This window comes from Pholcus phalangioides, unplaced genomic scaffold, assembly GCF_987345545.1.
Source record: "Pholcus phalangioides strain wild (caught in Gottingen) unplaced genomic scaffold, Ppha-v1.0 ptg000009l_1, whole genome shotgun sequence".
Lineage (NCBI taxonomy): Eukaryota > Metazoa > Arthropoda > Arachnida > Araneae > Pholcidae > Pholcus > Pholcus phalangioides.
Window position 1 is genome coordinate 54402157 of NW_028301602.1, and position 25824 is coordinate 54427980.

The 25824-nt window shown below is 35.1% G+C and overlaps 1 protein-coding gene across 1 annotated transcript in view; it reads left to right on the forward strand.

The window, feature by feature from the left end:
* Positions 1 to 10994, forward strand: part of Prosalpha2 (proteasome alpha2 subunit) — a 68711-nt gene extending 57717 nt beyond the window's left edge. Inside the window, exon 7 of the mRNA XM_089236551.1 lies at positions 10718 to 10994. Within this exon, the coding sequence (XP_089092677.1) occupies positions 10718 to 10892 (175 nt within the window). The 3' untranslated portion in view covers positions 10893 to 10994. The remainder of the gene's footprint in view (positions 1 to 10717) is intronic.
* The last annotated feature ends 14830 nt before the right edge of the window (positions 10995 to 25824 follow it).

Below are 25824 nucleotides of genomic sequence, written 5' to 3' on the forward strand. Positions count from 1 at the left end.
TAAAATATCGTAATGGTATTAGTTCAACTCGGCACCTCAAAAATAATTGCCCTCTATTTTGATGATCGAAATGATGAAACAAGGAGTAAAGAAATTGTAAGTGATAAATGTGTCCGAAAAACTTTATACTAGAAGAGCACATATCTTTGGTTGAAGAACCAGGTTCAACATATGATGCCAGGTCCAGACAGTGGCTCTGGGAAAAACATAATGTCATCAATACTAAAATTTATGAAAGAAAACTGCACTGATGAAAAAACTATTAAAGTTCTTGGTTGTGATGGTACCGCATCAAATACGAGAGTTTATAATGGATCAATTTCATTTTTCGAAAATGCTTTAAAACACCCAGTACAAGCAGTGGTTTGTTTGCTTCATTTAAACAAATTGCCTCTTAGGAAAGCTATGGTTGCCCTCAACTTTTGAGAATGTTGTTTGACTCAAGAAAACATATTAGATGTCTAGCAAGCAAGAGGATACAAAAAACTTGACAAACGAAGTTGAAAGCAAAGAGGGTTTTCAAACCACCACAGGTTAATTTTGAGGCAGAGGACTACATAGATCTTATTAACTGGCAGTCTACAACAGTAACGGAGCCACCTCTCATAACTAACTTAAGCAACCAAGAGATAGAGTTGATCGTTGAAACAGGTTCTAGCGATAGAAAGGAGTTTAAAATTCCTTCTCACACACAAGCTGTGGAAAGAATTGTAAAAGAGATTACAGAAGCTTCTCAGCATGTTTGTGGCTTCAAAGAGTGAGATGGGTTTATTAGATCAAGATTGCTGGACAGGAAATACTTTCCAAAGTTTGAAACGAAGCATCATTTCACATCTGCAATTACAACAGTCCAGGAATAAACATTCAGTTAAGACTTTATTTTCTATAACTATAAAATATATAATATTTTTGAAACAATAATGAACTAAATCTAATATTTTTGTTTTTTACGAGCATATTTTAATTTAGTACTATAAATTGTCCTTTACAACCAGTCTAAAAAACTTTGGTTGTGCAGGTTGAGAGAGCTGCTTATAACTGTGATGCCACGTACATATGAAATAAGCGTATTCCGAACTGACAACTATAACATTCTGAAATTTTCATCAATTATCAAGATCAAGATTCATTTTGAATTACTTTTTAAAAGTTAACATTTTGATATTTATTATTTTTTTTCTGTAGAAAATAAAATTAATTTTCAGTTATATCTAGTTTTATTTCTCGTACTCCAAAAATAGGCTTAATTTCATAAAATAAAAATTAAGTTGGATCTAGTAAATACATATAAAGTTTTGAAATACTTTTTACCCGTATGGTTACGAGAAATTTGTTAATGAAAAAAGTAGACTAGAAGTAATTGAAAAACTGAACAATAGACCTTAATTTTGCGAAAAACATAATTTTACTGCTAATTCAGGAGACCTAAATGTTACATGACAAATATAATTTTTTTTTTACTTTTAGCTAATATTCTAAGCTTTACATTTTTGTACTTGAAAACAGAAATTTGATTTATATTTTTGTTTCTAAAAAAAATTTAAAATCTCCATTTTTGACAAAAAAAATTAAACTTTAGGCCCATGCCGGGAGACCTAAATATTCTTCAATTTCACTGAAATTTTTTTTGGTAAATATGTGACCATAGTGACAACTTTTTATCGACTTCTAATTTTGAATTTCAAAAAAAAAGTTTTTCGTGATACGCCCTAATGTATACAGGCCTCTGGGTACATGCTCAAAACTTGATCTCTATAGGTCAAGCGGTTCCCGATGTGTTCAGTAGTTAAATGAAAACTCGACCCAAAATCGTAACGACTTCCGTAACACAAAAACGTAGCCTATTTCCGTAACACAAAAATGTAGCAGATTTCCGTCACTCAAAAAACATCATCCACTTCCATAACATAAAATCGTCACTAATTTCGGTTGCTTAGAAACAGGTCCTTTTCGAGTTCGTGATTTTATATTATAGAGTAGATTTGTTATGTTTTCTTACCTTTTATAACCTTGCACACGGTTGATTGAATTATTCTGTTATGTTTTCATATGTTCATAGTAAAAAAAAATGTGCGATCCTGATCACATCGCCATTTGGATTTATTGTTGCCAATTTTGTTTTGTGAAAGTTTCTATAAAAATATATTGTTATTTCTTTATGTAAATTTTATGTTATATTTTCCTATTCGTCGTATTCAGATGTATATTTTTTGAGATGGTCTGTCCCTGGAGTTGGATCGTACCGCATTTCCCTTTCAGGTATAAATATTCAGTCACTTCACATTTCATCGCACTCACTCTCAGTTCAGTGTACATTACTTGAGTTAGAGGTGGTCGTCTTTTGGTGAATCGTCTACAGTATGAAATAATTAGTCTCACTTGTGCTCGGCACGTCACCGGCTGGTTCTGGATCTTATCATGCCTCCTCTCTAGTCATCCGTTGTCACCACCGTCGTCCTGGATCCTGTCATCGTTCGGCTGTCGTTGGCTTGGCGTCAATCCTCGTTTCTAATCCCTGTCGCCCGATCGTCACCTCAGCTCTAGCCATTGAACCTGCAATTCTCGCCGCCACGTGGAGTCTCGGGTCGTGACCTTCACTTGCTTCTGTCAAGGTCAATGACGTCACGGCTCGTGTAATTCAAGATCGTCAACGGACTTGCATGGGGGTTGGTATGAATTTGAGAAATAATTTTGTTAATCATAACCTATGTAATTGTTAAAAGTGTTAATAAATTTACTTATGTTAACCTGGAAATTCTCTTGAAATCATTTGCCTCTCTCTTACTGTGTATCAATTGCACCGATTTTGCCAGATCAGAATCCTGGGTCGTTATGCAGGGATGTGGCATTATGTGTTGGTGAACAGTATCGCAGGTCACCCAAGTGATCTAGGAATGTCCTACAGCTCACAGGTAACTTGAGTAATCTGGAACTGTGCCGTGGTGATATGTAAATGTGATGCAAGCCACTTGAATGACCTGAAACTGCCGCAGGGTCTCTTGAAAGATCTGGAAGTGTATCGCTTAGTTCATTTTTACGAAATTAGGTTTGAAAATGTGGGCCTCAAACGAATGACTCTGGGGCCACATTCGGCCCATGGGCAATGGGTTAAGCATGCATGTGTTACATTTCTATGGCACCTAGACAGTTTTTTTCCCCCCTTTCTTCGAAAAGCGGGGGGGGGGGGGGAATGGATCAAGATCATTAAGTGGGCTTTTCCAGTAACAGTAGAAATTTGACTAATTTCTTTTTAGTTTTGCCAATTGCATTGCTTTTGATCCCACATTCTGTGGAAATGAAAGATTTTTTTAATTTGTTAGAGAACTTGAGTTTCTTGAAATATCAATAGATAATACTATAATTAAAATATATAAGGTGTGAATCTCAGACACAACATTTTTTTTAATGCCACGATAATTTGGGAATTCTATTTTTTCTTTATTTTTTTCCTATTTTTTGTCGGTGTTCCTATTCTTCCTACTTTTTTTTTTCAAATTTTCACTTCAAGGCCTGTCTGGGCACCAGTTTGTAGGGATATCGTCATTTTGTAAAGTGCAAGACTCATCATTTTTCACATTTTATGCCAATTTGTAGGCTTGTAAAGTTGAATATACTAAATTTATTTACAAGAAGAGAATAGAAATTTTCATAGTTAGAGAAAATCGTCCTTATAATACCACACACTCCACATGGACGACATCGCAACTGTTTCTTCGTTTGAACAACTCTTGAACACTACTCACCACGAGAGTGGATCTCGGGCATCCCATCTATGTTCACGGAGATGGACGATCTTGACTATCACAATTTTAATTAGGTCATATGTAATCCATTCATTAAGCTTTGCCCTATTTTTATCTTTAACAAGTTTTTTTTATGCCTAAGTTAGAATTCAATTTAAGGATGTGTGTAAAACGTATACAGGGTGATTCAAAACTCAGCGTACAAACTTTTAGGGGAAGTAGAAAACAAAACAATCACATATGTTTATCGAGTGTATCACAAAAAAAAAATTTTTAAGCGTGCATAACTGTGGATGGTAAGAACTTTGAGCACTTGCTGTAAAACTTAACATGTACTCGTACTCTCCTCGTGTACATTATCACTAAATAAAGAGTTTCTCCACCTATTTATTGACTTGTCATTTTTGCATCTTCGTGTATCCTCCAGCTGAGGTTAGGGTTTCCGGTCATACATTCCTCTGTGATTGTTTGGGTTTTTGTGCTTCCCACCTCCCCTAAAAGTTTGTACCTTGAGTTTGGAATCATCTTGTTTAAACCTCATTTGTATTGATGTCATCGATAACCTGCATAAAATCAACACCTCTAATAAATCGTTCAAATAATTCCTAATTTATCCAGATTTTTACTTTGTAATTTAATTATCGTTATTATATCATGAACATTTTCTTATGTAACCAATTAAGATATGATAATCAGTAATTCCCACATCATAAATACCCATTTTACACTGAAAATAATTTTTTAGTGAACGGTAAAAAGAACATAGTCAACAGCAGTCGAATCAGCAATTCCAATTCTTGTAACACATTTTTCAAATAAAGTTAAACTATTTAAACAGAATAAATTCAGATATTCACTAATATGTGTGTCATTATCATTGAATAGGTTCACGTTCATGTCACCCATAATAACTATATCTGAGTTTTTAAATTTGTTCAAACACATTCATCATTAAATTTTTTAATAATATAGTTACGAGATCTATAAAATAATGAAAAAATATTGAAATCAGAACGTTTTAGTGTTAAAATCTCTGCTGTTATAAAAGCTAATTCAATTTCTAATGAATTTATATCTTTTCTAATGTCTCAGCTGCCAAGTCCCCCGAAAAATTCTTATATCTCCCGAATTTCATCCTTGATTGTAAAAAATCCCTATATTTAAGGGAAAAAATTATTCCCCAAGAATTTTTACCCAAAAAAAAAAAAAAACTGCTGCTTCGTAAGCACTGTGTAAAATGGTGTCACGGGTTTTGCAACCGGAAAATATCCCTAAAATTTCTCTTTTATATTTATTTTTGTACAGAAATTGGATCTGTGTGAAAACCTCCTGATTTCTCATTCTTCAAAGTTGGCAGCTATGTAATGTATATCCCTCTGATTTATTATATTCACAACAATTATAAAAACTGTAATAGCCTGCCAAATAAAGTGCTAAATTGTCAAACCTCATGCTGATTCTCCCGAAATTTTCTCTCATTTTGTAACAATTTTTTTCTGAGTATAAAAGGAAGCCAGCCCTTAAAATTGAAAAAAAAATCTATTGTTTATATTCATCCATCATCAGTTCTGATTTGGAACATAAAATGGTAGCACTCTCTGAGCACATGGCACTGCCTAATTCAGCAGTTCTTATATTTTTTAGACTCGCAGAGCCCCATAGGCCTATTCTTTATTTATTTAAAGTTACTGATTTATTTTTATTAAAAAAAATATATATATTCAAATTTACTTTTTTAATTATTTTTCTCGGGCAGCCATGGAGCCCCTGGGGAGTACCAGTTGAGAACCGCTGGCCTAATTTACCGAAGAACATTTAAGGTTTTATGATTTCAAAACCATACTCATTCACTCCTATTCAACAGGAGTGGCTCAATTTCCACCCTCTGTGCAGGGCAGGCACCATTCGCGTGAATTTAGGGTGAATAAAAAAAATTATTGTCAAAAAGTGAAAAAAAATTGTTTTTAAAGTTCTAACAATTTACTATGTAATTGTTCTGTAATAAATTTTAATAAAATGTAGGATATACGTATCAATATATTGAGAGTGGGTGAAAATCTAAAGCATTTCCAGGACTTTTTAAGGTGCAGGACATCTGCTCACTTCCCAGTGGTGGTTGGCTTAATACAACTTTCTGTGGTTTTGAATTTCAAGTCTGCTATTCCTTTGAAAAAAATAAATGTTGCCATGGCAATCTCAGCGGATTTATACTACTGTGGTATCCCACTCAGACGACACCAAGAGTCGGGTCAATGACCTCGAGTGTATCATGTGATCCTGGGTACTGGAGACGACCCTCTGAAAAGCAGCATCAGAGAGAGGAGGAGTCACTGCATGCGACAGCGCGAGGATAAAAAATTTCTATGCTTTCTAGTTACATTAATCAAGATATGTGTCATACGAAATAAATGTTTGTAATGAAAACAGTGACTCCGAAGTGGTGACCAGCGATGTTAAGCAACATTAACTATCGAAGGAAGTCCATCTTCATTGAAGATTTCAGCTCGTGCATTTTTGAAAATTTTCTTCCAGAGCCTCCATTATGTCTGTGGTTACGATGACTACATTCTTCCCTCAAAAAGGCCCCTGGAGGACATTCTCGTCCACACATCATCTGCTCTCCTCTCTCGGGGTGACCACCTCCTGTTTTTTTTCTCTCTCCTGTTGGAGCTAAGCGATGGCGGATGAAAATGCTCAAGTTGCAAGGATCTGACTTAGATTGCCTCTGTTTTGGAAAATATACACCCAGTTACATTTACACGCATTATGATTAGGAAAATAGGTGGCACCAACTACTACCGTACATAAAAAATTTTTTTTTTAATATTTTTAAGATTTTTCTATTTAATAAATTACTAATTTAAGGGGAAAATTGAAAACCGATTATAGAAAATTTTCAGTCTATTTAAACTGCTGCTGTTCTAGACAAAAAAAAGTGCGACAAATTTTTGTGGTTTTTTCTAACATTAATTTTATTTCTTGAATTTATGTCCTTGCTCAGAAACTTAATTTTTGCTGCTGTGAAAACTGCTCCAAATCCTATATTTTGCTGCTTGAAATATTTCTCCAAAATGAAATTTAACTTGTAGTGCATTCTTATCTGTATAGATGGCACACCCTCCTCACACTCCTGGTGATTGTAAAAAAAAGAAAAAATGTCAGTTGGAATTGTACCACCGATTTGTAAACATGTGTCTTCCTTCTCCTTATGTTTCTTTCGTATATTAAATCGCTAAGTTTCCATTATGTTTTATCTTGTCACTACAATCATCGGATCAATGGTGACCTATTGGACGCATCTGATTTTGGACATTGAAGTTAATTTCTCCATCGTTTACATTTCGTTTTCGCGCCTTGTGCTTTCCGTTCGTACGCTCTTCAAACATGAAACTTTTCTAATCTCCTAGTCTTTAAATTTTTTTTTTTTTCAAGCCATGCCTACTCGTTTCTACCCAATATAGAGACGTTGCTGGAAATTCAAGGTGATTTGCCAGTCTCCATACTTGCATTTGTCATGGCTCAACCTATTGCATCAGCTGAAGTTTCACGTGTTGCCTTTCGAACCCCTCCGTTCTGGGAAGCAAATCCAGAGATTTGGTTTCTTCAAATTGAGTCACAATTCAAAACGGCAGGCATAACCGCCGATGATACTAAATTTCACACCGTTGTAAGAGCTCTTGATTGCAAAGTTTGAACTATGTTTCTAATATCGTTCGCAATCCTCCTCAACAGCACATGTGCAAGACTCTCAAAACTTGCTTGTTCTAGCAGTTTCAACAATCAGAATCTTCCAAATTGCGAATGTTAGTCCAGGGGCTTCAACTAGGCGACAAACGTCCGTCCTAGCTTTTGTACGAAATGCAAACGTTAGCTGAGGGTAAAATGGGAAGTGACACTTTGAAAAATCTCTGGATGCAGAGATTACCTTTACACTCCCAGCAAATATTACAAGCTTCTAGTGAACCGTTAATTGGCGTAGCGAAAATAGCTGACAAAATCTGTGAGGTTTCTCATGTGTCATCTAATACTTCAGCTGTGTCTCACACTTCAGAGTTTGATGATTTGAAAAAGGAAATTGCTTCGCTACGGCAATCATTTGAAAGGCTTTCGCGATCTCCTGGACCATCTCGCGGTTATCGCAAATGATCTCAATCTCATAACCGAAATTAGTTCGGAGATGCTTTGAGAAACGGAAGGCTTTGCTGGTACCATGAGCAGTTTGGAGAAAAAGCTCATAAATGTATTCCTCCATGTCAGTTTCAGGAAAACTAGTGGGCTCGTCTGTTTCGGCGACAGCTGACGAAAGCCTTCTCCATAGTCGCCTATTTGTCATCAACGTTAATACGGGTCTCCGATTTCTAATTGAAACTGGCGCATCAATCAGTTGTTTTCCGAAACGCCTGATTAACTTGACAAAACCTCACAAACTCTCACTTTATGCTGCAAATGGATCCGAAATCCAAACGTTTGGCAACAAAAATCTAGTTCTGAATCTTGGACTAAGGAGGGGCTTACCTTTCGTTTTCACTGTGGCAAATGTTTCACATCCCATTATTGGAAAGATTTTGTTTGCTTATAGATGTTAAAAATTCTCGTTTAATCGGTAACGAAACATCGCTATCAGTGAATGGTTTAGAATCCCAAAACGGCTCTTTTGGTTTAACGTTGATCTGTGGTGATTCTCCATACCACCGCATATTAGCCAAATTTCCTCAGCTTACCAGCTCAGTTTTAAATGCAGTTCCAAAGAAACACTCTGTCATGCACTTCATCAAAACTACGGGACCACCGGTTTTCGCAAAAACTAGAAGATTGTCTTCTAAAAAACTTGCAGCTGTTGAAATTCAACGAAACAATTCAATGAACTGTTGCAACAAGGTATAATTCGGCCCTCAAAAAGCCCTTGGTCGAGTCCCATCCATCTTGTACCCAAAAAAAGCAACGAATGGAGAATTTGTGGGGCCGTCCATGGACTCAATGCAATAACCATTCCAGATAGTAACGTCATAGCTGATGCTTTCTCAAGAATTTGTGAAATCCACACTCCTTGTGCAATCGATTATGCAGAATTGGCACGGGCGCAGGCAGGTGATGATGAATTGCATTCCTTGCTTCAAAGTGAAACTGGGCTTCAGCTAAAACTCCTCGATATCTCCAGTGTTAATATCTACTGCAATGTGTCTACTGACGATATACCCCCGTATGTACCTGTTTCAATGCAACGTCTAGCGTTTGACTCTGTGCATAATCTGTCCCATCCTGGGATAATAGCTTTTCTAGGTATGGTATGCAAACGATTTATTTGGAAATCGATTGCGAAAGACTGCAAAGATTGGTGTCGTACTTGCATCGCTTGCCAGAAGTCGAAGGTTGTCAAACATACCAAGTCTCCTTTAGGCTCTTTCCAGGTTCCTGATTCTCGCTTTGCACTCGTTCATCTGGACATAGTCGGACGCTTGCCTTCCTCAAAAGGATACACCTATCTCTTGACATGCGTTGATTGGTACACACGGTGGCCCGAAGCAGTACCAATGTCGAACCAAACTGCTGAAACATTCTTTTCTATCTGGGTATGTCGGTTTGGCGTTCCTGAAAAGTTGACCACAGATCAAGGTCGTCAGTTTGAGAGTTATCTATTTCGCTCTCTTGCACGGCTGTGCGGCGTCGAAAAATCCTGCACCACTGCCTACAATCCAAAGTGTAACGGCCAGGTTGAGAGATTCTACCGCAATATCAAAGCCTCTCCGATGTGTGTCCTCAAAGGTAACGAGCACTGGACAGAGGTTCTACCTACAGTCCTGTTTGGGTTACGTTCCAGCATCAAAGAAGGCCTCCAAGTATGAACCGCTGAGTTGGTATACGGTACAGCCCTACGCTTTCCTGGGGAACTCTTCCGGCACTCAGATGAGCGAGACGTCCTACCACGATATGACTTCTTGCAGAGACTGAGAGACCATTTCTCCCGTGTGAGACCAATACCAACCTCTCCTCACAATTCGTCTAAGCCCTTTGTCTCGACAGACTTGCTAACTTCTCCATCAGTATTCGTCCGACAAGACTGTGTACGCAAACCTCTACAACAACCATACACCGGACCATTTGAAGTTATTTCGAGAACTGATAAGTATTTTATGTTGATCATATTAATGGCAATCATAAAAATGTATCCATAGATCGCCTTAAGCCATGTTTTATGTTAAATAATAATTTATGTGACACGTTCAAAAATCAGTATATTTCCAGGTCTGGCAGAAGAGTTCGATTTCTTATTGACCCTTCGAAATTATATGATTCATAATTATGTATAGTATATGTATTGTAATTTTTTTTATTATTTGTATGATTATTATTCAATTTTTCTTCTCTTAAATGTTTCGTCTTCGACTGGAGGGGGAGTGCTGTAGTGCGTTCTTATCTGGATAGATGGCACACACTCCTGGTGATTGTAAAAAAAAGAAAAAATGTTAGGTGGAATTGTACCACCGATTTGTATGCACATGTCTTCCTTCTCGTTATGTTTCTTTCGTATATTAAATCACTAAGTTTTCATTACATTTTATCTTGTCACTACAAGCATCGGATCAAATTCCTTCAGTACCACATTATTAAAAAACTAAATACTTCTCATGAAAACATTTTGTTAGGTATTTATTCAAGTTTTGTCTGAAATGTAAATGTGTATCCATATGGAAACACATGTTACAAACATTTTAGGAAAATATTTCATAGAGCAACATGGGTAGAATAAACATTCAAATGTCATTTTCTACATTCTTGCTTCTAGCATGAGGGGGGATGATATATAATGCAAAAATATTTTTCACAATCCAATGCAACTTTGACTTACATGCAGGCTTGACTGTATAAAATTTTTATTTTTGATGAAAAATTTCTTATTTGAATGTTAGTTTATTGACTACTACTAATACTTCCGTTTGCATCCCAGTATTTATTTTCTTTCTTATTTTGAAAAGGTACAGTGAAGAGCTTGAATTAGAGGATGCTATTCACACTGCCATCTTGACACTCAAAGAAGGATTTGAAGGACAGATGACGGCCGATAACATAGAAATAGGAATTTGTGATCAAAATGGCTTCAGACGTTTGCAGCCTTCAGAGGTTAAGGATTATCTTGCAACTATTGCTTGATGTGAATCTTCATCATTTCTTTATGTAAAGTATCAATATTTTTCAGGAGCTAACATTTCATTGTGTTTTTGCAAAGAAACTTCAATAAAATAATTGAAAATATTTCTTTTTTCTAATGTTCAATTTGCATAAGTGTCATATAAGAGAGTGCATTGTTTTCAGAAGATTTCATCGGATGCATGGAGATATTTTCAGGGTTTGCTAAAGGAACGCTTCTTTTAATTAGTTGTTTAAATAGCATTAACAGAGTTGCTAATTGCTACAGATGACTGCACTTAACCACAGAGTTACAGGAGATGATCTCAATTCTATGGGAACCATTTTTTTCTTTGGATGTTTTTTAGTTTTGTTTGCTTTTCCAGGAAATAACAGGTGTTTGAGTTTCTTACGGTATTTGACTTATTTATTATTTTTGAAATTGTGTCCATCTTTATAGACTAGTTATCGCATAATGACAAATTTGTATCCACATGTGACAAAATGAGAGAAGACAAACTCAGACTAAGAAAGAAACAGTGATTAAATTTACATACTATAAAATAGTATAGTAGAAACACTTTTTGAAGTTGGATTGCAAATTTCCTTACTCAACTTAAATAAAAAATTACAAATTATTACTCAAAACCTAGGTCTGTATTGCCCCCCCCCCTCCCATGAATTTATGGCATTTTTTATACGTGATATTTTTATTGCAATTAAGTAAAAATAATAATTCTCTACTGGCCCCTCTCTGCGGAGTGAGTAGAAACATGCATTTAAATACATTGTGAGTAGAAACATGAAAATATATGTGGTTCTATTAGGAAATGTAATAATGAACAGTGATTTTTCTCAAGGAAATGGTTTATTAACATAAAAAGTAAGTAAAATAAACAAAAAAAAGTTTTAGTACTAGCTATACTACAGGCTATATAATACAACTCTTCACCATAATCTTGGTATCATTAATAAACTACAAAACCAGTGAGAACCTCTTTAAAAAGTAGCATGTCTTTGAATCTTCGAAATCTGAACTAGTTCTAAAAATTGGCGAGGACAGTTTTTTTTCATGATGACTTCTCTCTGGAAACAAAAGAATCTGCTTTGCTCAGCGTGCATTTTTTTTGTGACGCTCTTTTTAAAAAGGTTCCAACAAAACCATCGTCCTCAAGGTAACTTACTAAAAAAGTTTTAATTTTTCCCATATTTTTGACTACCATATAGTCATCCGGGATGATGGACGTATTTGTGTCTGAAGGAGTTTTTTTTTTTCAGCTTCTTTATCAGAGTGTCTACCAACACAGGAAAGTCATGGAATGAGAAAAAGGTCACGAAAGTCCCAAAAAAGTACCAAAATTTGAGTGAAGGTCACAGATTTTTTTTATTCTCCAGAAATGGTTTTTTTTTCCTATTTTTTTCCCTAAAATCTAGGCTTTGAAGAAGCTGTGGCATTCAATATTTCTTTTCTTCTCTCTCAGGTTTTATTCATTCTGTTTTTTGCCCCAGAGAGATGGATGGGTGAGTAGCAACAGAAAAGAACAATGCCAATATGTAGCCACCCTACATTGGGGCAGACATTATATGGGTGGGGCAAAAAATCTGTTTGAACTGGATGAACAAAAAAAAACCCCTTTTTCTTTGCTTGTCTGGACCTTTCAACATCTGTAATATTCCCCCTAAAGCAGTGTTTTCTGGATCATGTGATAATTCCTATAGTCTGTTTCAGGTTAACTTTGCAGTGAAGAGAAAGGTAGAGTGTGTATTCCTTCACTGCAAAATATAGTTCTCATATATCGGAGGTTTAAGATGAACCTTTATACAGAATGTTTCAATTTTTTATATGATTTTGAAAAAAATACTGAAAAAACATCGTTTTGAACCGATATTTACTTGTTTAAAATTTTTAAATTATAAAAAAATATTGGTTACCATTATCAAAAATCCATACCAACGGCATTCTGGCGCGATATCCTAGAAATTTCCCCCACTAATATATATATCACTGTCGGGTTTTTTCCGTTACACAATTGTATACTGTATATATATATTTTTTTCATTATTTGGTTGAATTTTCCATACCGTACAATTTTTCATTCAGTTTTACATGCAGTTATAGGCTTGCATAAAAACGAATATTCAATCAGTTTTATTTTCTCCCAAAAATAGGCTTCAGTGAGTTCACAAATTCACTCATAGATTACAAGAAGTGTTTCTCTTCCACAAGAGTGCTGATACTATTGTGAGATGCCCTCTGTGGGTGCAGAAGTTTATGTTTTAGGTCCTCGTTTTTTTAAAATTATTTATTTCTTGCCATATTTATGGGATACTTTTAGTTTCCGATCATGGAGAGTGTTGACAGAGTCTTCCACCCAACCTGTTTCTCTCGATGCCCCTTGCCTTTAGTGTCTCTTCAGATAAAATAAATGAGAGAGGGGGGTCCACAGTGGTTTGGGCTTTCATCTTTTATGTGACAGTTGTGTCTTTATTTTCAGCAGAGATAGCCACGCTAAAGTTCTCTGCTCTTCCATTGCTGAATACTATATTTTTGGTTTTTGAATACTCGCTGTAAACAAAACTCGATAAGAATCATCCGTAATAACCATGAGCAGCACATCAACCGTAACAAAACACTGAAGTTGTCGTGAAAACAAGTGGCATCGACGTATACCGTTCGGGGAAGGGGGAGGTCGAGCGACGAATATTTCGACAAGAAAAGTGAATAAAAAAATTCTAAACTTTTCCCTATCATTATTATTATTTGGTGCTATTCCTGCATTTACACGTGAAAACAGAGTTAATCTGCTTCTTCTTAATTTAATTTAACATTAATTTTTTCCATATAAATTGAAGAAAAAATGTAAAAATCCCCAAGTTTTTGAGAGCCATGGTTAATATACAGTATTTTAAAATTATACGTTGCTTTCATAATACTGTTTGGATTTTTTTTTGTAAATAAATTTGAGCTGAGGGAAGGGAAATATTGCAGAAAAATATGACTGTTTTTTGAAATTTTTAGTGTTGCTTATGGCACATCAATGGAGAGTAAGTGACACGCTGATAGAAGATAATTATTTTTTCTAAATTTTAAAACACTTTCTAATCAAAAAACAAAACAAATGATTTCAAAAACCTCACTTTAATTTCTGTAAGTATTGGCAATGGTTTTCTTGTAATTCTATAATTATTACTAATTTAACTGTGCAATTACGTTACATGTAAAAAATATATTTCTCAGTGAGATTGGCGAGAATTGGCCATACCTTACCGAGGCCGCGGATCGATACATTGGTTAAGAGGCTTTCGTTTCCATAGCAACGAGTGATGCGGTTCCCTCGTAGCTTCCCTTTCACTGCAAAGTTAACCTGAAACGGACTATAGAGGAGGAAGGGGGACCTCTTGGCAACAATATTGGTTTTCCGTAGAAAGGACATGATCTTCCCCCCACATCATGGAGCAGGGCTGTTGGATCTTTGGCAGGTCCACAAGCCAAAGTTTTCACTGCTCTGGGGGGGGGGGCACTCTGTAGTAAATTTATAGCATGAAAAAACAATGGTGATTGTCCCAGGTCTTAGGGCTGTAGCCCTGTCAGCCTTATTTTTGTGGGGGGCCAGGTGAAAAGGCACCAATTTTTCCCTGCGCGAAATAATTTTTTTAAAAATTATCTTTTTTTGATCTCGTCTATATTTACCAACTAGTTATAGCGAACGACGAAATCATATAATATATTTGCATGTAACAGAACGAGAGAGTTGAAGAGAAGACAGACATCTGACTCGTTCGCCATTAATTATGTTGCGACATAACTTCAAGGCTGAGTACCACTGTGCTTCTAAAAATGTGTGTCGCGGCTCCTAGGAGCATGGTAGCGAGCTGAAAATATGGATTTGTGCGCACATAACCTATGCTTTAAAATGGTTCTTTTATATGGTGAAAAAACTGCCAAACTTCTTGGGAAGCTGCCGATGAACTATGAATTATGCTAGGGAGACAGCTGACAAAAGAGAACCATTGGAATACGGTAACAAGCTTGCGATCTAGACCAGAGTGCCTCAGTCTCAAAAAATATCAGAACATTATTTTCTATGAATGAGCACTTACCTGTTAGTGCAAGCGATGATATATTTTAAACAAATTAAACTATTAAGCAACTTCAATATTTTAAAAATATATATACATCTATATTTAAAGATGTTTTACCAATCTATGCGTTTCATACTTAGCTTCAAACAAATAACTTCACCTGATAACTCATTTGACCGAATACTTCATTTCAGTTGGTTATTGATAGAAGCATGAATTAAACATTAATATAAAATAAACATAAATGACAGAACTAGCACACATGATTTGTCATACAAAAACATTTTATTTCAAACATATGTCCATAGAGGGATATCATAATCACAATTTATTTGTTGAATGCTTATTAGAAATCACTATTTCAAGAACATAAAAATTCTTCAGGGATTCATTAATTTTTATCTGCATCTTCAAATGTTGATTTATCTGAAATGAGAATGAGAGGAAGGAAAAAAAACCTATTATTATGCTTATCAATCTTCAAATATGATATACATTATTGTGCACAATAGCACTTTGTCAACATTGAGGCGACTTGACAATTTTATGACAGTAGGAACCAAAATGCATCAACAGTGTTTTGCAAGGGAGGCCTGACATTGAACACAGATGCACTTGTTCATGTCTAGATGTATTTACCTAGGCCTTGACAAATCCCAGGAGCCAAGTCGCCATGGCACAAAAAAAAAAAGTTAACATTGGCACCTGAAATTTTTTATGCATGATCACAAATGTTTTGGAATTTATGTCTGTCCATCTTCTAACATTGGGAAGGTCATCAAGTGCCGGAAAAGTCGAATAATGTTTTTATTTTGCACTATTTCTCTTAAAAATGATTGGCTGTCAAGAAATTTTAGTGACGCCTAAAATGTTTTTTAAATTTTTCAAGTCCTGTTTCTACCCTAAAATTTTGGTCGCAGACACATGAAGAAAAAAAATTCTTGGCAGGCAGCTTATTTTGTTTTTTCACTCTACTTTTAGCTTCGCTCTAAAACATTCTTAGCAATCTCCTGTAGATCGGGGAACCCACATTTATATTAACAGAAATTTTACAGTGTCATATGATGTCACTGTAGTTAAAAGGTATGATATTTGTTGTCAAGAGTATTGATTGTTTTATTATTTCCATTCACAAAATTTGCTTATTGATGAATATGATTATAATTTTTTCAAAGAATTAATATGATAGTTTTTCAGTTAGCAAAAATTCTCAAGGTTTTTTTTTAATGTCCTCCCTTTCATTTATATAAAGTTAAACCTTGTTATAGCACCAGCCCCGCTTAGCGCCACAAATTTTCAGTGAATTGATATTCCATACTTGGACTATAATGTAAAACACCCATTTTAGTGTGAACGTGTTATAATGCCAACTATTGTTTGGATTTTACAAAGTCTATGTGTCATTTTGCAAGAATTCCCACATCTCCTTTCCGATCATTTTGCTCTTTTCTATATAGGAGTTGAAGATTTATCTTTTCATTCTATTGTTATTATCGGTCTATATAACAGTCTGAGCAAATGATTTAAAGAATAGAGACTGGTGTGTGGTCAAAAGGTTTTGACAGTGCTTCACAAAGCACATTTATATAAAGAGCCAACCTATGCAAAGAAATGGATTTGTTGATAAGGGAAAGTGTACCACACAAGCATACTGCACCAGTTTGTAAAAGGTTGCCAAGACAAGTTTTTCAACAGTGCATGTTTTTACTCATACTGGTCAAGTTTGGAGCAGTACAAAAATTCATCTCTAAATTTTTCCCCTTATTTTGTTTTTGCGCACATAAAATGTGCTGCTAAATTTATGCAGAACTGAAATAATTTCAGAGGTAAGACAGTATATTTGTGTTATATAAGTTTGATATTGAGAAATATTCAAGTGGTTGTATTTGTTCCACTAGGGTTGTTGATACAAATGAAATCAGTAAAAATGTGGTGATATAATGTTGAAATATGAAATAATGCATGGAAATATTTTATTTTACATGAAAATAATGAAAACTATATCACTTAAAGGCAAATACACAGAATTAAAATTACCTTTGCTTCATGAAACCTTCACATAACATCGTAGCTAGATGCTGCCAAGTTCCTAGGGAAGAGAATTTTTTGAATTAGAAAAATCTCACAAATGTATCAGTTGTTTACTAACAACATGGTCAAAAAATAAATGCTTCTTAAAAATTTATAAATTCCATAAAGTCTCAAAATGTTCTCTTTAAATTTCTAAAATATTTGACGGGGAAAAAAATAAAATTTTGTCCAACCCAAGATAAAAAATTCCGAAAGGTATGTGTGTTTAACCATACACATAAAATCAAACACAATCGTCAGCAAAAAATCATATTTGAACTCAACGAGGCCATAACACCAAATACTGAAGTAGCAATAAGTTTCGAACAGTAATCTGCTTCTCTCATGATGATGGCACATATACTTCAACACTAAAAACTGCTCCAAAAAATTCCATCTCTGTTTTTTAGTCCCATTGTACGAATTTCATTTTTTTATATATCAACAAAACATGATTCCTTCATAAATATGCTTCATCTCAGAGCGAGTTACAGGGTGTAATTTTTCAAGTTGCATATGATTTTTTTCTTCTAAAAATTTAACTTCCACTAAGTCTTACAATATTGTTTATTTAAACAGTTCAAGATTGATAATAAAATCAAGATTTTAATCCTTTAGTGCATGAAATTTACAGAAATTAATACTTAACATTATACTGCAAATTTACCACGCTTTATTTTAATTTTAACATTGCTTATCACAAAAAAATAATTCAAATTTTTGTCAATTACGTGAAATAATTTATCAATCAATTTATAGCTTATCAGTTTCTTTATGCATTGAAGGTGGGGATTAATTTAAAATAAAAATTTGCAATTTCCTTATTTACTATAGCATAGCCATCCAAGCACAATTTTTATCGTATCAATAATATTCAAATTATTTATTTACACGCTCAATTTATTTAGACAATTTTTCATTAAAAAAATTTCATTTAGCAACACACAGAGAATGCAAAACTCTGATATTATAGTAATTACAGATTCATATTTCATTTGCTATGTGAATATTTTCAATACAATCCAAAATATACATGGGCTTTGATATTTTTCAGTATTGATTTGCGTGACATTATAGCCATTTATATTTCTAGATAACTCATTTACCAGGCAAAAAAATATTAAGAATATCTTTAAAAACGCTTGCTATATAGTTTGATAGCATTAAAATAATTCTTACCTTAGTGTAAACATGCTAGCACTTCGTCGTAGCTTCGCTCGCCGATGTCAACATACACGTACGTAGACCACTTGGATAATATAACGATGAATAACTTTAACTTCAAAGACATCAACGTTATAAAGGAAGTGTTATCATTCATTTCTGTTGAATAAAATTGTTTGATTCATAAAAAAACAGTGTATTTCACCACTAAATATTAAAGGGCGATCTTGCTGCAACTTGCTCTCTCAGCGAAATTTCTTCGTTTCCAAGATGGCCGCCGTGATCTACCGCTTAACGACTGGTGCTCGGCAGTCCTTAGCTGCGGTCCTAAGTAACTACTAAAAAAAGTCCTTAGCTTAGAGATAGTATCAAAAAGTCTAATTTTTAGATAGTATCTAGGATTAATCGGCGCTCAACTATTTTTTTTCGTCTGAGAACCGCAGAGATAGTTCACCCCCTGCTGCTGGATGTTGGAGTCGTGGCTTGCAACCTACGCACGGATAAAAAACCGAAATTGTCTTGACAAAAAACAGGATATCAACAACAGGTTGAAGTAAAGAAACGAAATAATGTGGATGACTCTCTCGTCAAATTGGAACTGTTACAGCCCGTGGATAATTATGAAATATTTAATTATACAGACCCGCAAGAAAAATAATAAGCGGCAAGACAACGGTAAGTTGTTCATAATTTGTTTCACGTTATATTTGTTAGCATATCCGGCCCAGGAAAATCATACGGTATAAATTAGCTCAGAAATAAAATTGTAAAATTTTGAAGAAAAAAAGTAATAAGAAAAAATTAGGATTTCCCCTATCTGCCGTAAAATAATAACTCGCACAAGTTTTTGTAACGACCATGGCCCTTACATCCTGCCGCAAGACCTTCCAGGCTGTGATCTTGACGGGCCCTCAGACCCACCTTTCAACAGCCCTTCTATATAGTAAACTTTTAGCGTAAAAAATGACAAGAATTGTCGTAGGTAGAGATGTAAAATTCTCGAGAATAATCTTTCGGAGAATATTCTCTGGTAGGACTACTACACTGGTGAAATAAATTAAGAGAATTCGCATATTTTATCGAATTTCATGAAAAGAACTGAACTGAATGTAAAACCACTGCTTCTAGACAAAAATGCAAATCTTGTACGTCAAATACGTAAGCGTACACGTGTGTGTAGGCGGAGCCAGTAGAGAAACAGGCTTTATAAGCGTGCGTAAGTTAAGACGCATTTCGTTCGCTAGCACACCTCAGCGAATTTCTTGGTGTTATTTTGCAGCAATCGGTTAATTTCAAATTGTAACAGTAAAAATTAGTAACCACCAATGTTTAGATGATGGAATGAGGTGGCAAATTGTGGGGAGGCTAGAAGCAGGCCAATCTCAAGTCCAGATTTGTAGACAGTTCAATGCAACGCCCAGCGTCGTGTGTAACTTATGGAAACAGTTCCAAGATACCGGATCCATCAAGAGAAAGCCTGGGCAAGGTCGTCCAAGAGCCACGACAGCCAGAGAAGATCACCATTTGTCGATTATAGTGAGGCGTAACAGGAGTGCTACAGCTTCTCATGACTTGTATGCAGCCACAGGAACCCGTGTATCAAGGGTGACTGTTTCCAAAAGACTTTATGAGAGGGTTGTTCGCAAGAAGACCTGCTGTTTGCGCCCCGCTCACTTCTATGGACAGGAAAATCCGTTTATCATGGTGTAGAGAGCATAGAGATTGGATCAATGGGCTACCGTTCTCTTCACTGATGAGTCCCGGTTCAGCCTAAGCACCGATTCTCGCCGTACGTTCATATGGAGAGAACCAGGGACCCGCTACCTACCCCCCCCCCCAATGTCCATGAAATCGACCATTATGGCAGAGGAGGTTTCATGTTGGATGGCCGCACACCTCTCCATGTCTTTGAAAGAGGCACTGTGACTGGTGTGAGGTATAGGGATGAGGTCTTGGAGCCTTATGTTCATCTTTTCAGTCGTGCAGTTGGCCCTGAGTTCATTTTAATGGACGATAACGCGAGGCCACATAGAGCTCTTCTGCTCGACCATTTTTTAGAGAGTGAGGATATTCGCCGGATGGATTGGCCAGCCAGATCTCCAGACCTTAACCCTATAGAGCATGTCTGGGACGCTCTGGCAATTGCAACTCGTAACCCCCCCCCCCCTCCGGGAACCAAAACAGCGTTGCTGAACGAGTGGGACTAATTGCCACAGGAAATGATAAACTGCCTTATTTCAAGTATGAAATCACGCTGCGAGACCTGTATATCTGTAAGAGGAGACCCATACCCCCTATTAACCCATTTTTTTGTTTATTCTGCAACCTCTGTTTCATACCTTCCAAGTCCAACGACCAATCATGTGTGTGTATTACAATTATTGAATGGTTATTTGTTTTGTATTGTATCAATGTACACTGAAGAGCCAAAAAAACTGGTACACCTGCCTAATACCGTGTAGGGCCAAAGCCGTCCTAGATACTACAAGCCTGAAACATGTTTTCGTGACGTCACAACACAGGTCCTACCGCGTACACACTCCCGACATGTATTTTTTGGCAATTAGAAAGAAAAATTGGCGATTTTTTTATTGCAATTAATACCTAGTATGGTATACGGAAAACACTGAATGTTAAATTAATGAATAATAAAATTATAAAAAGAGGTAATTTAACAATTATTAAAAAAATAGGGGTTTTGCAAATTCTCTGCCAACACGTATTTCTAGGTGTTTTTTTTTTGCTCCCAACCAAATATTTTTGAAAAATCAGGCAATATATATTTGACTTTTCATTTTTTTATTTATATGACATTACAATTTGTATTTAAAATAAAAGGATACACAGGCAATGTACAAAAATAAAAACAACAATGTCATTAAAATATTTTTTATTCACTGAGCTACATTCATATTATTAATTCTAATTCAAAGGGAAATTAGTTGCTGCTCTAAACATAAAATTTTTGTACATGTTCAAATTTATTAATCTATAAGGGGAACTTCGAAAACACATTTCAAAATCCTGATAGGATTTCACATTATAAAAAGTCTCTTGTTGCACTCATTTATAAAATTTCCATAAAATAAATTTTAGTTTCTAATTTTAAATGGTGAATTGTGAACACTTAGAAATAAATATTCAACTGAAATTCCAAAAATAAAATGTTAACATGGAATCAATGTTTTTTTTAAATGTTAAGTTTCAAAATTAAAAAGATACCTCCTGAAAAATACAAAACATTTTTTTCATGTCTACTCAAAATGCACAGAAATCTTTTTTTTTTTAAAATACCCCAAATTTAAAAAATAAACTATTCTATGCAATATTACAATTGTTTTATAGAAGCAAGTTTCTTTTAATCGAAGAGTTCTTTTATGAGGCGTCATTACTTTAAGCATGGCAAAAACTAGGCCTATACTCTAGTAGAAATATTAAAAATACTATATAACCATTGATTTATTCAAAATTTTTTACACATGTTCTTGATTATATGTGCGATCCTATGCTGGTATAAAGTTTTACGTATCTTAGATACTTAATTTTTTGTAAATTTTCAAAAAAAAAAATTCATTAAAAACAGCTTGCGTGCATGATAAAATATAACAATGTAATTGAATAAAAATTGATTAAAAATAAGGAAACATTAATAAAGGAAACTTTTCAATTCATGAAATGAAGCAAAAGGTTGAGATTTCATTGACTCAATCTTATTTAAAATTAAATTTTAAAACTTGAATTTCAAATTCCAAAAATTTTTAGTTAACATTTAATTTTAAATAAGATTGAGTCAATAAAATCTCAACATTTTGCTTTATTTCATGAATTGAACAGTTTCCTTTATTTTTAATAAATTGCAATGTTGTCATGGTATTTTATCACACATGCAAGCTGTTTTAAATGCTTTTGTTTTTTTGAAAATTCACAAAAAATTAAGTATCTAAGATATGTAAAATTTTATACCAGCATAAGGATAGCACATACAATCAAAAAACATGTGTAAAAAATTTGGAATAAATCAATGGTTAAATAGTATTTTTAATGATATTTCTATTAGAGCATAGTTTTCCACAATGTTAAAAGGTACGAGACCCCTTAATTGAAGATTTGGTGTTAAAGTCATCATTTTTAGTTTTTATGTAATTATTCAGGAATACTTTAGATATTATTTTGATACAATCATTAGAGACTTACCTTGAATATTTTACCTTTGAATATTATACTGATGTCAAACTTTTTATTGAAGCCTTCTTGTAAAATGTTCCAAGCTTAAAATAATAATTACACAAATTTTGGCCATTATCAAACCAACTAACTTCTCAATTTCAAGAAGTTCACAACTTCAGCACTTTTCGTGTTTAGATGTTTCATGTTTGAATTCTGTACCATACACTAGGACACCTACTTTTTGTAGCAATACTTGAAGTAATATGCATGAGGTATTTTATTTGAATTCCTCACAAAGCAATATGAAGCTGGATTGGTGAAATAAAATATTGATGTCCATAATATCATTTCTGAGTAATAGCGGGCAGTTTTCATAAAACTCAGTTTCAACTATTCATGCAGAAAGGATAAATTCACTTATTTTACCATGAAGTACTCTGAGTTTTTTCCTAGGAACCACTCATAAGAAGACTCAGCTACAAGATGATTATCGAGTGAGGCAGTGACACTCTTTGAATTGCTTTTCATTGATTTCATTATTTTTCCTCTGGTGACTTTCTTTTAATTGGTAACTTTGTCGTTTATTTCTAAGTACGACGAGGGTTCCATTCTGTCTTTCGCTTCCCCTTGCAGTTTGACCTACCGCTGCAAACACAGCAGCACCGAGACACCTAAAAGAAAATTTAAAATGTTATAGGTGTAGTATTTATGATATGCAGCATATAGGCAACAACATTATTGAATTATAAAATATTCCGAATAGTGCAAGAATGCTTACACAGGGAAATGACTCACATTTAAATTTAATGGTTTAAAATGCAAGTTGAATTTGCAAACTATATTATTATTTAAAAAGTAGCCTATCCCTTCATTAAATTTCACGTCACTCAGCACATTAATATTTGTATTTTTAATTAATTATAGACCTGAGAAATGTGATTTACTCAATATTGAAAAAAAAAGTTTATATATTGCATCTGAAAAATGTGCTCCCATGATTAAACAAGTGGATAGAAACTGCTCTCAATGCAGGAGGAAATAAAATTCCGACACGAAACAGCAGCGAACATATCTACTTTCAAATTAATTACGCAAAATAAAGTCAGAAAAAATAAATATTTCAAATGTATTGACTGAATTGAGTGTGTACAAATAGCAACATACCTTTTTTTTGCCCGTTCAGATGATTATCGAAATTCTCGGCTCCTTTTTACAATTATTTAAACGAAATTTATCCCGCTAATGTGTTACAACAAATAAAAAAGCAATAACAATAAGTAAATAGTAAAATAAATATTAAAAACTTGAAGAATTTAAATTAAATAGGACGATAAATGCACGTGACGTGCTTCGTTAAAAACATCCAAAATATCCACGTTAGGGACCCGGATTGTGACGTCACAACCTCGGCGGAGTGATACATTACGGCTTGTACTTCTAGGAGGCTTTGGTAGGGAGCCCGCAGACGTGCCGCAACACGACGTGGCATGGACTCGACTAATGTCTGAAGTAGTGCTGGAGGTAATTGACACCATGAATTCTGCAGGGCTGTCCATAAATCCGTAGGAGTAAGAGGGGGTGGAGATCTCTTCTGAACAGCAAGTTGCAAGGCATCCCAGATATGTTCAATAATGTTCATGTCTGGGGATTTAGGGGGCCAGCGGAAGTGTCTAAAGTCAGAAGAGTGTTCCTGGAGCCACTTTGTAGCAATTCTGGACGTGTGACGTGTCGCATTGTCCTGCTGAAATTGTCGAAGTCCGTCGGAATGCACAATGGACATGAATGGGTGCAGGTGATTAGACAGGATGCTTACGTACCTGTCAGAGTCGTATCTAGACGTATCAGGGGTCCCATATCACGCTCAACTGCACACGCCCCATACCATCACAGAGCCTCCACCAGCTTGAACAGTCCCCTGTTAACATGTAGGGTCCATGGATTCATGAGGTTGTCTCCATACCTGTACACGTCCATCAGCTCGAAGCAATTGGAACCGAGACTCGTCAGACCAGGCAACGTGTTTCCAGTCCTCAACAGTCCAATGTCGGTGTTGTCGGGCCCAGGCGAGGCGTAAAGCTTTGTGTCGTGCAGTCATCAAGGGTACACGAGTGGGCCTTTGGCTCCGAAAGCCCATATCGATGATGTTTCGTTGAATGGTTCGCCCGCTCACACTTGTTGATGGCCCAGCATTGAAATCTGCAGCCATTTGCGGAAGGGTTGCACGTCTGTCATGTTTAATGATTCTCGTCAGTCGTCCCGTTCTTGTATGATCTTTTTCCTGCCGCAGCGATGCCGTAGATTTAATTTTTTACCGGATTCCCGATATTCACGGTACACTCGTGAAATGGTCGTACGTGAAAATCCAAATTTCATCGCTACCTCGGAGATGCTATGTCCCATCTCTCGTGCGCCGACTATAACACCACCTTCAAGCTCACTTAAATCTCGATAACCTGCCATTGTAGCAGCAGTAACCGATCTAACAACTATACCAGACACTTATTGTGTTATATAGGCGTTGCCGACAGCAGCGCCGTACTCTGATTGGTTCCATATCTCTTTATTTGCATACGCATGCCTGTACGTTTTTTTGGCTCTTCAGTTTATGTACATATCAAATTTCATTAAAATCGGTACAGTAGCTCTAGAGATAATCGACCAAGTCTGCAAATTCTCTTAATTTCTTACACCAGTGTATTATAAATAACATTCTTATGAATGTTAATGAAAATAATATTCTTATGAGTTCTTGATCAGAATATTCCCCTGTTATTTATAATATAGTTACATATAATATCCTTGAGAATATTCTCTAGAAGGACTACTTTCATAAATTATTGGGGAATATTCTTATAGAAAATAAGAATTATTCTGAAGATATTAATAAAATAGTCCTTCTAACGAATATTCTCCTCGATGAGAATATTCTTCTGTTATACCGAAATCTTTCCAGAGAGTATTATCAAGAATATATGTAATAACATGTATTATAATTATTTCGATAAATAACTTGAGAATAATTATTTTTGATAAGAATATTCTCTGGTAATTTATAATAGTAGTCCTTTGAGAGAATATTCTCCGTGCCTGTCTCTCTTTCTATTCAAGATGGGAATATTGAGGTTTGTAGAGACCACAATATTAAAGTTTGAAAGCAAGAAAATTAAACTGACATGGTTGAATTGCACAACTTTTAAAGAAATGTGAGTGATACAGAATTTAAGTATGTGTGCATTAAAGAAAACAACAGATCTTGAAATAGTTTATTAAGAAAAAAAAAACCAATATATATAAATACAGTATTATACTCAAGGGATCGCTTGATCCGTCCAGAGTATACAAACATAAATTTTTCTGTGGTGGCAAACACTTTCATATAGGCTACTAACAAGTACTAAGCAAATTACAAGTATAGAGATAGACAAATATTTCAAAGGCCTAGGTGACACAACACTGTATACTGGGGGCCGAG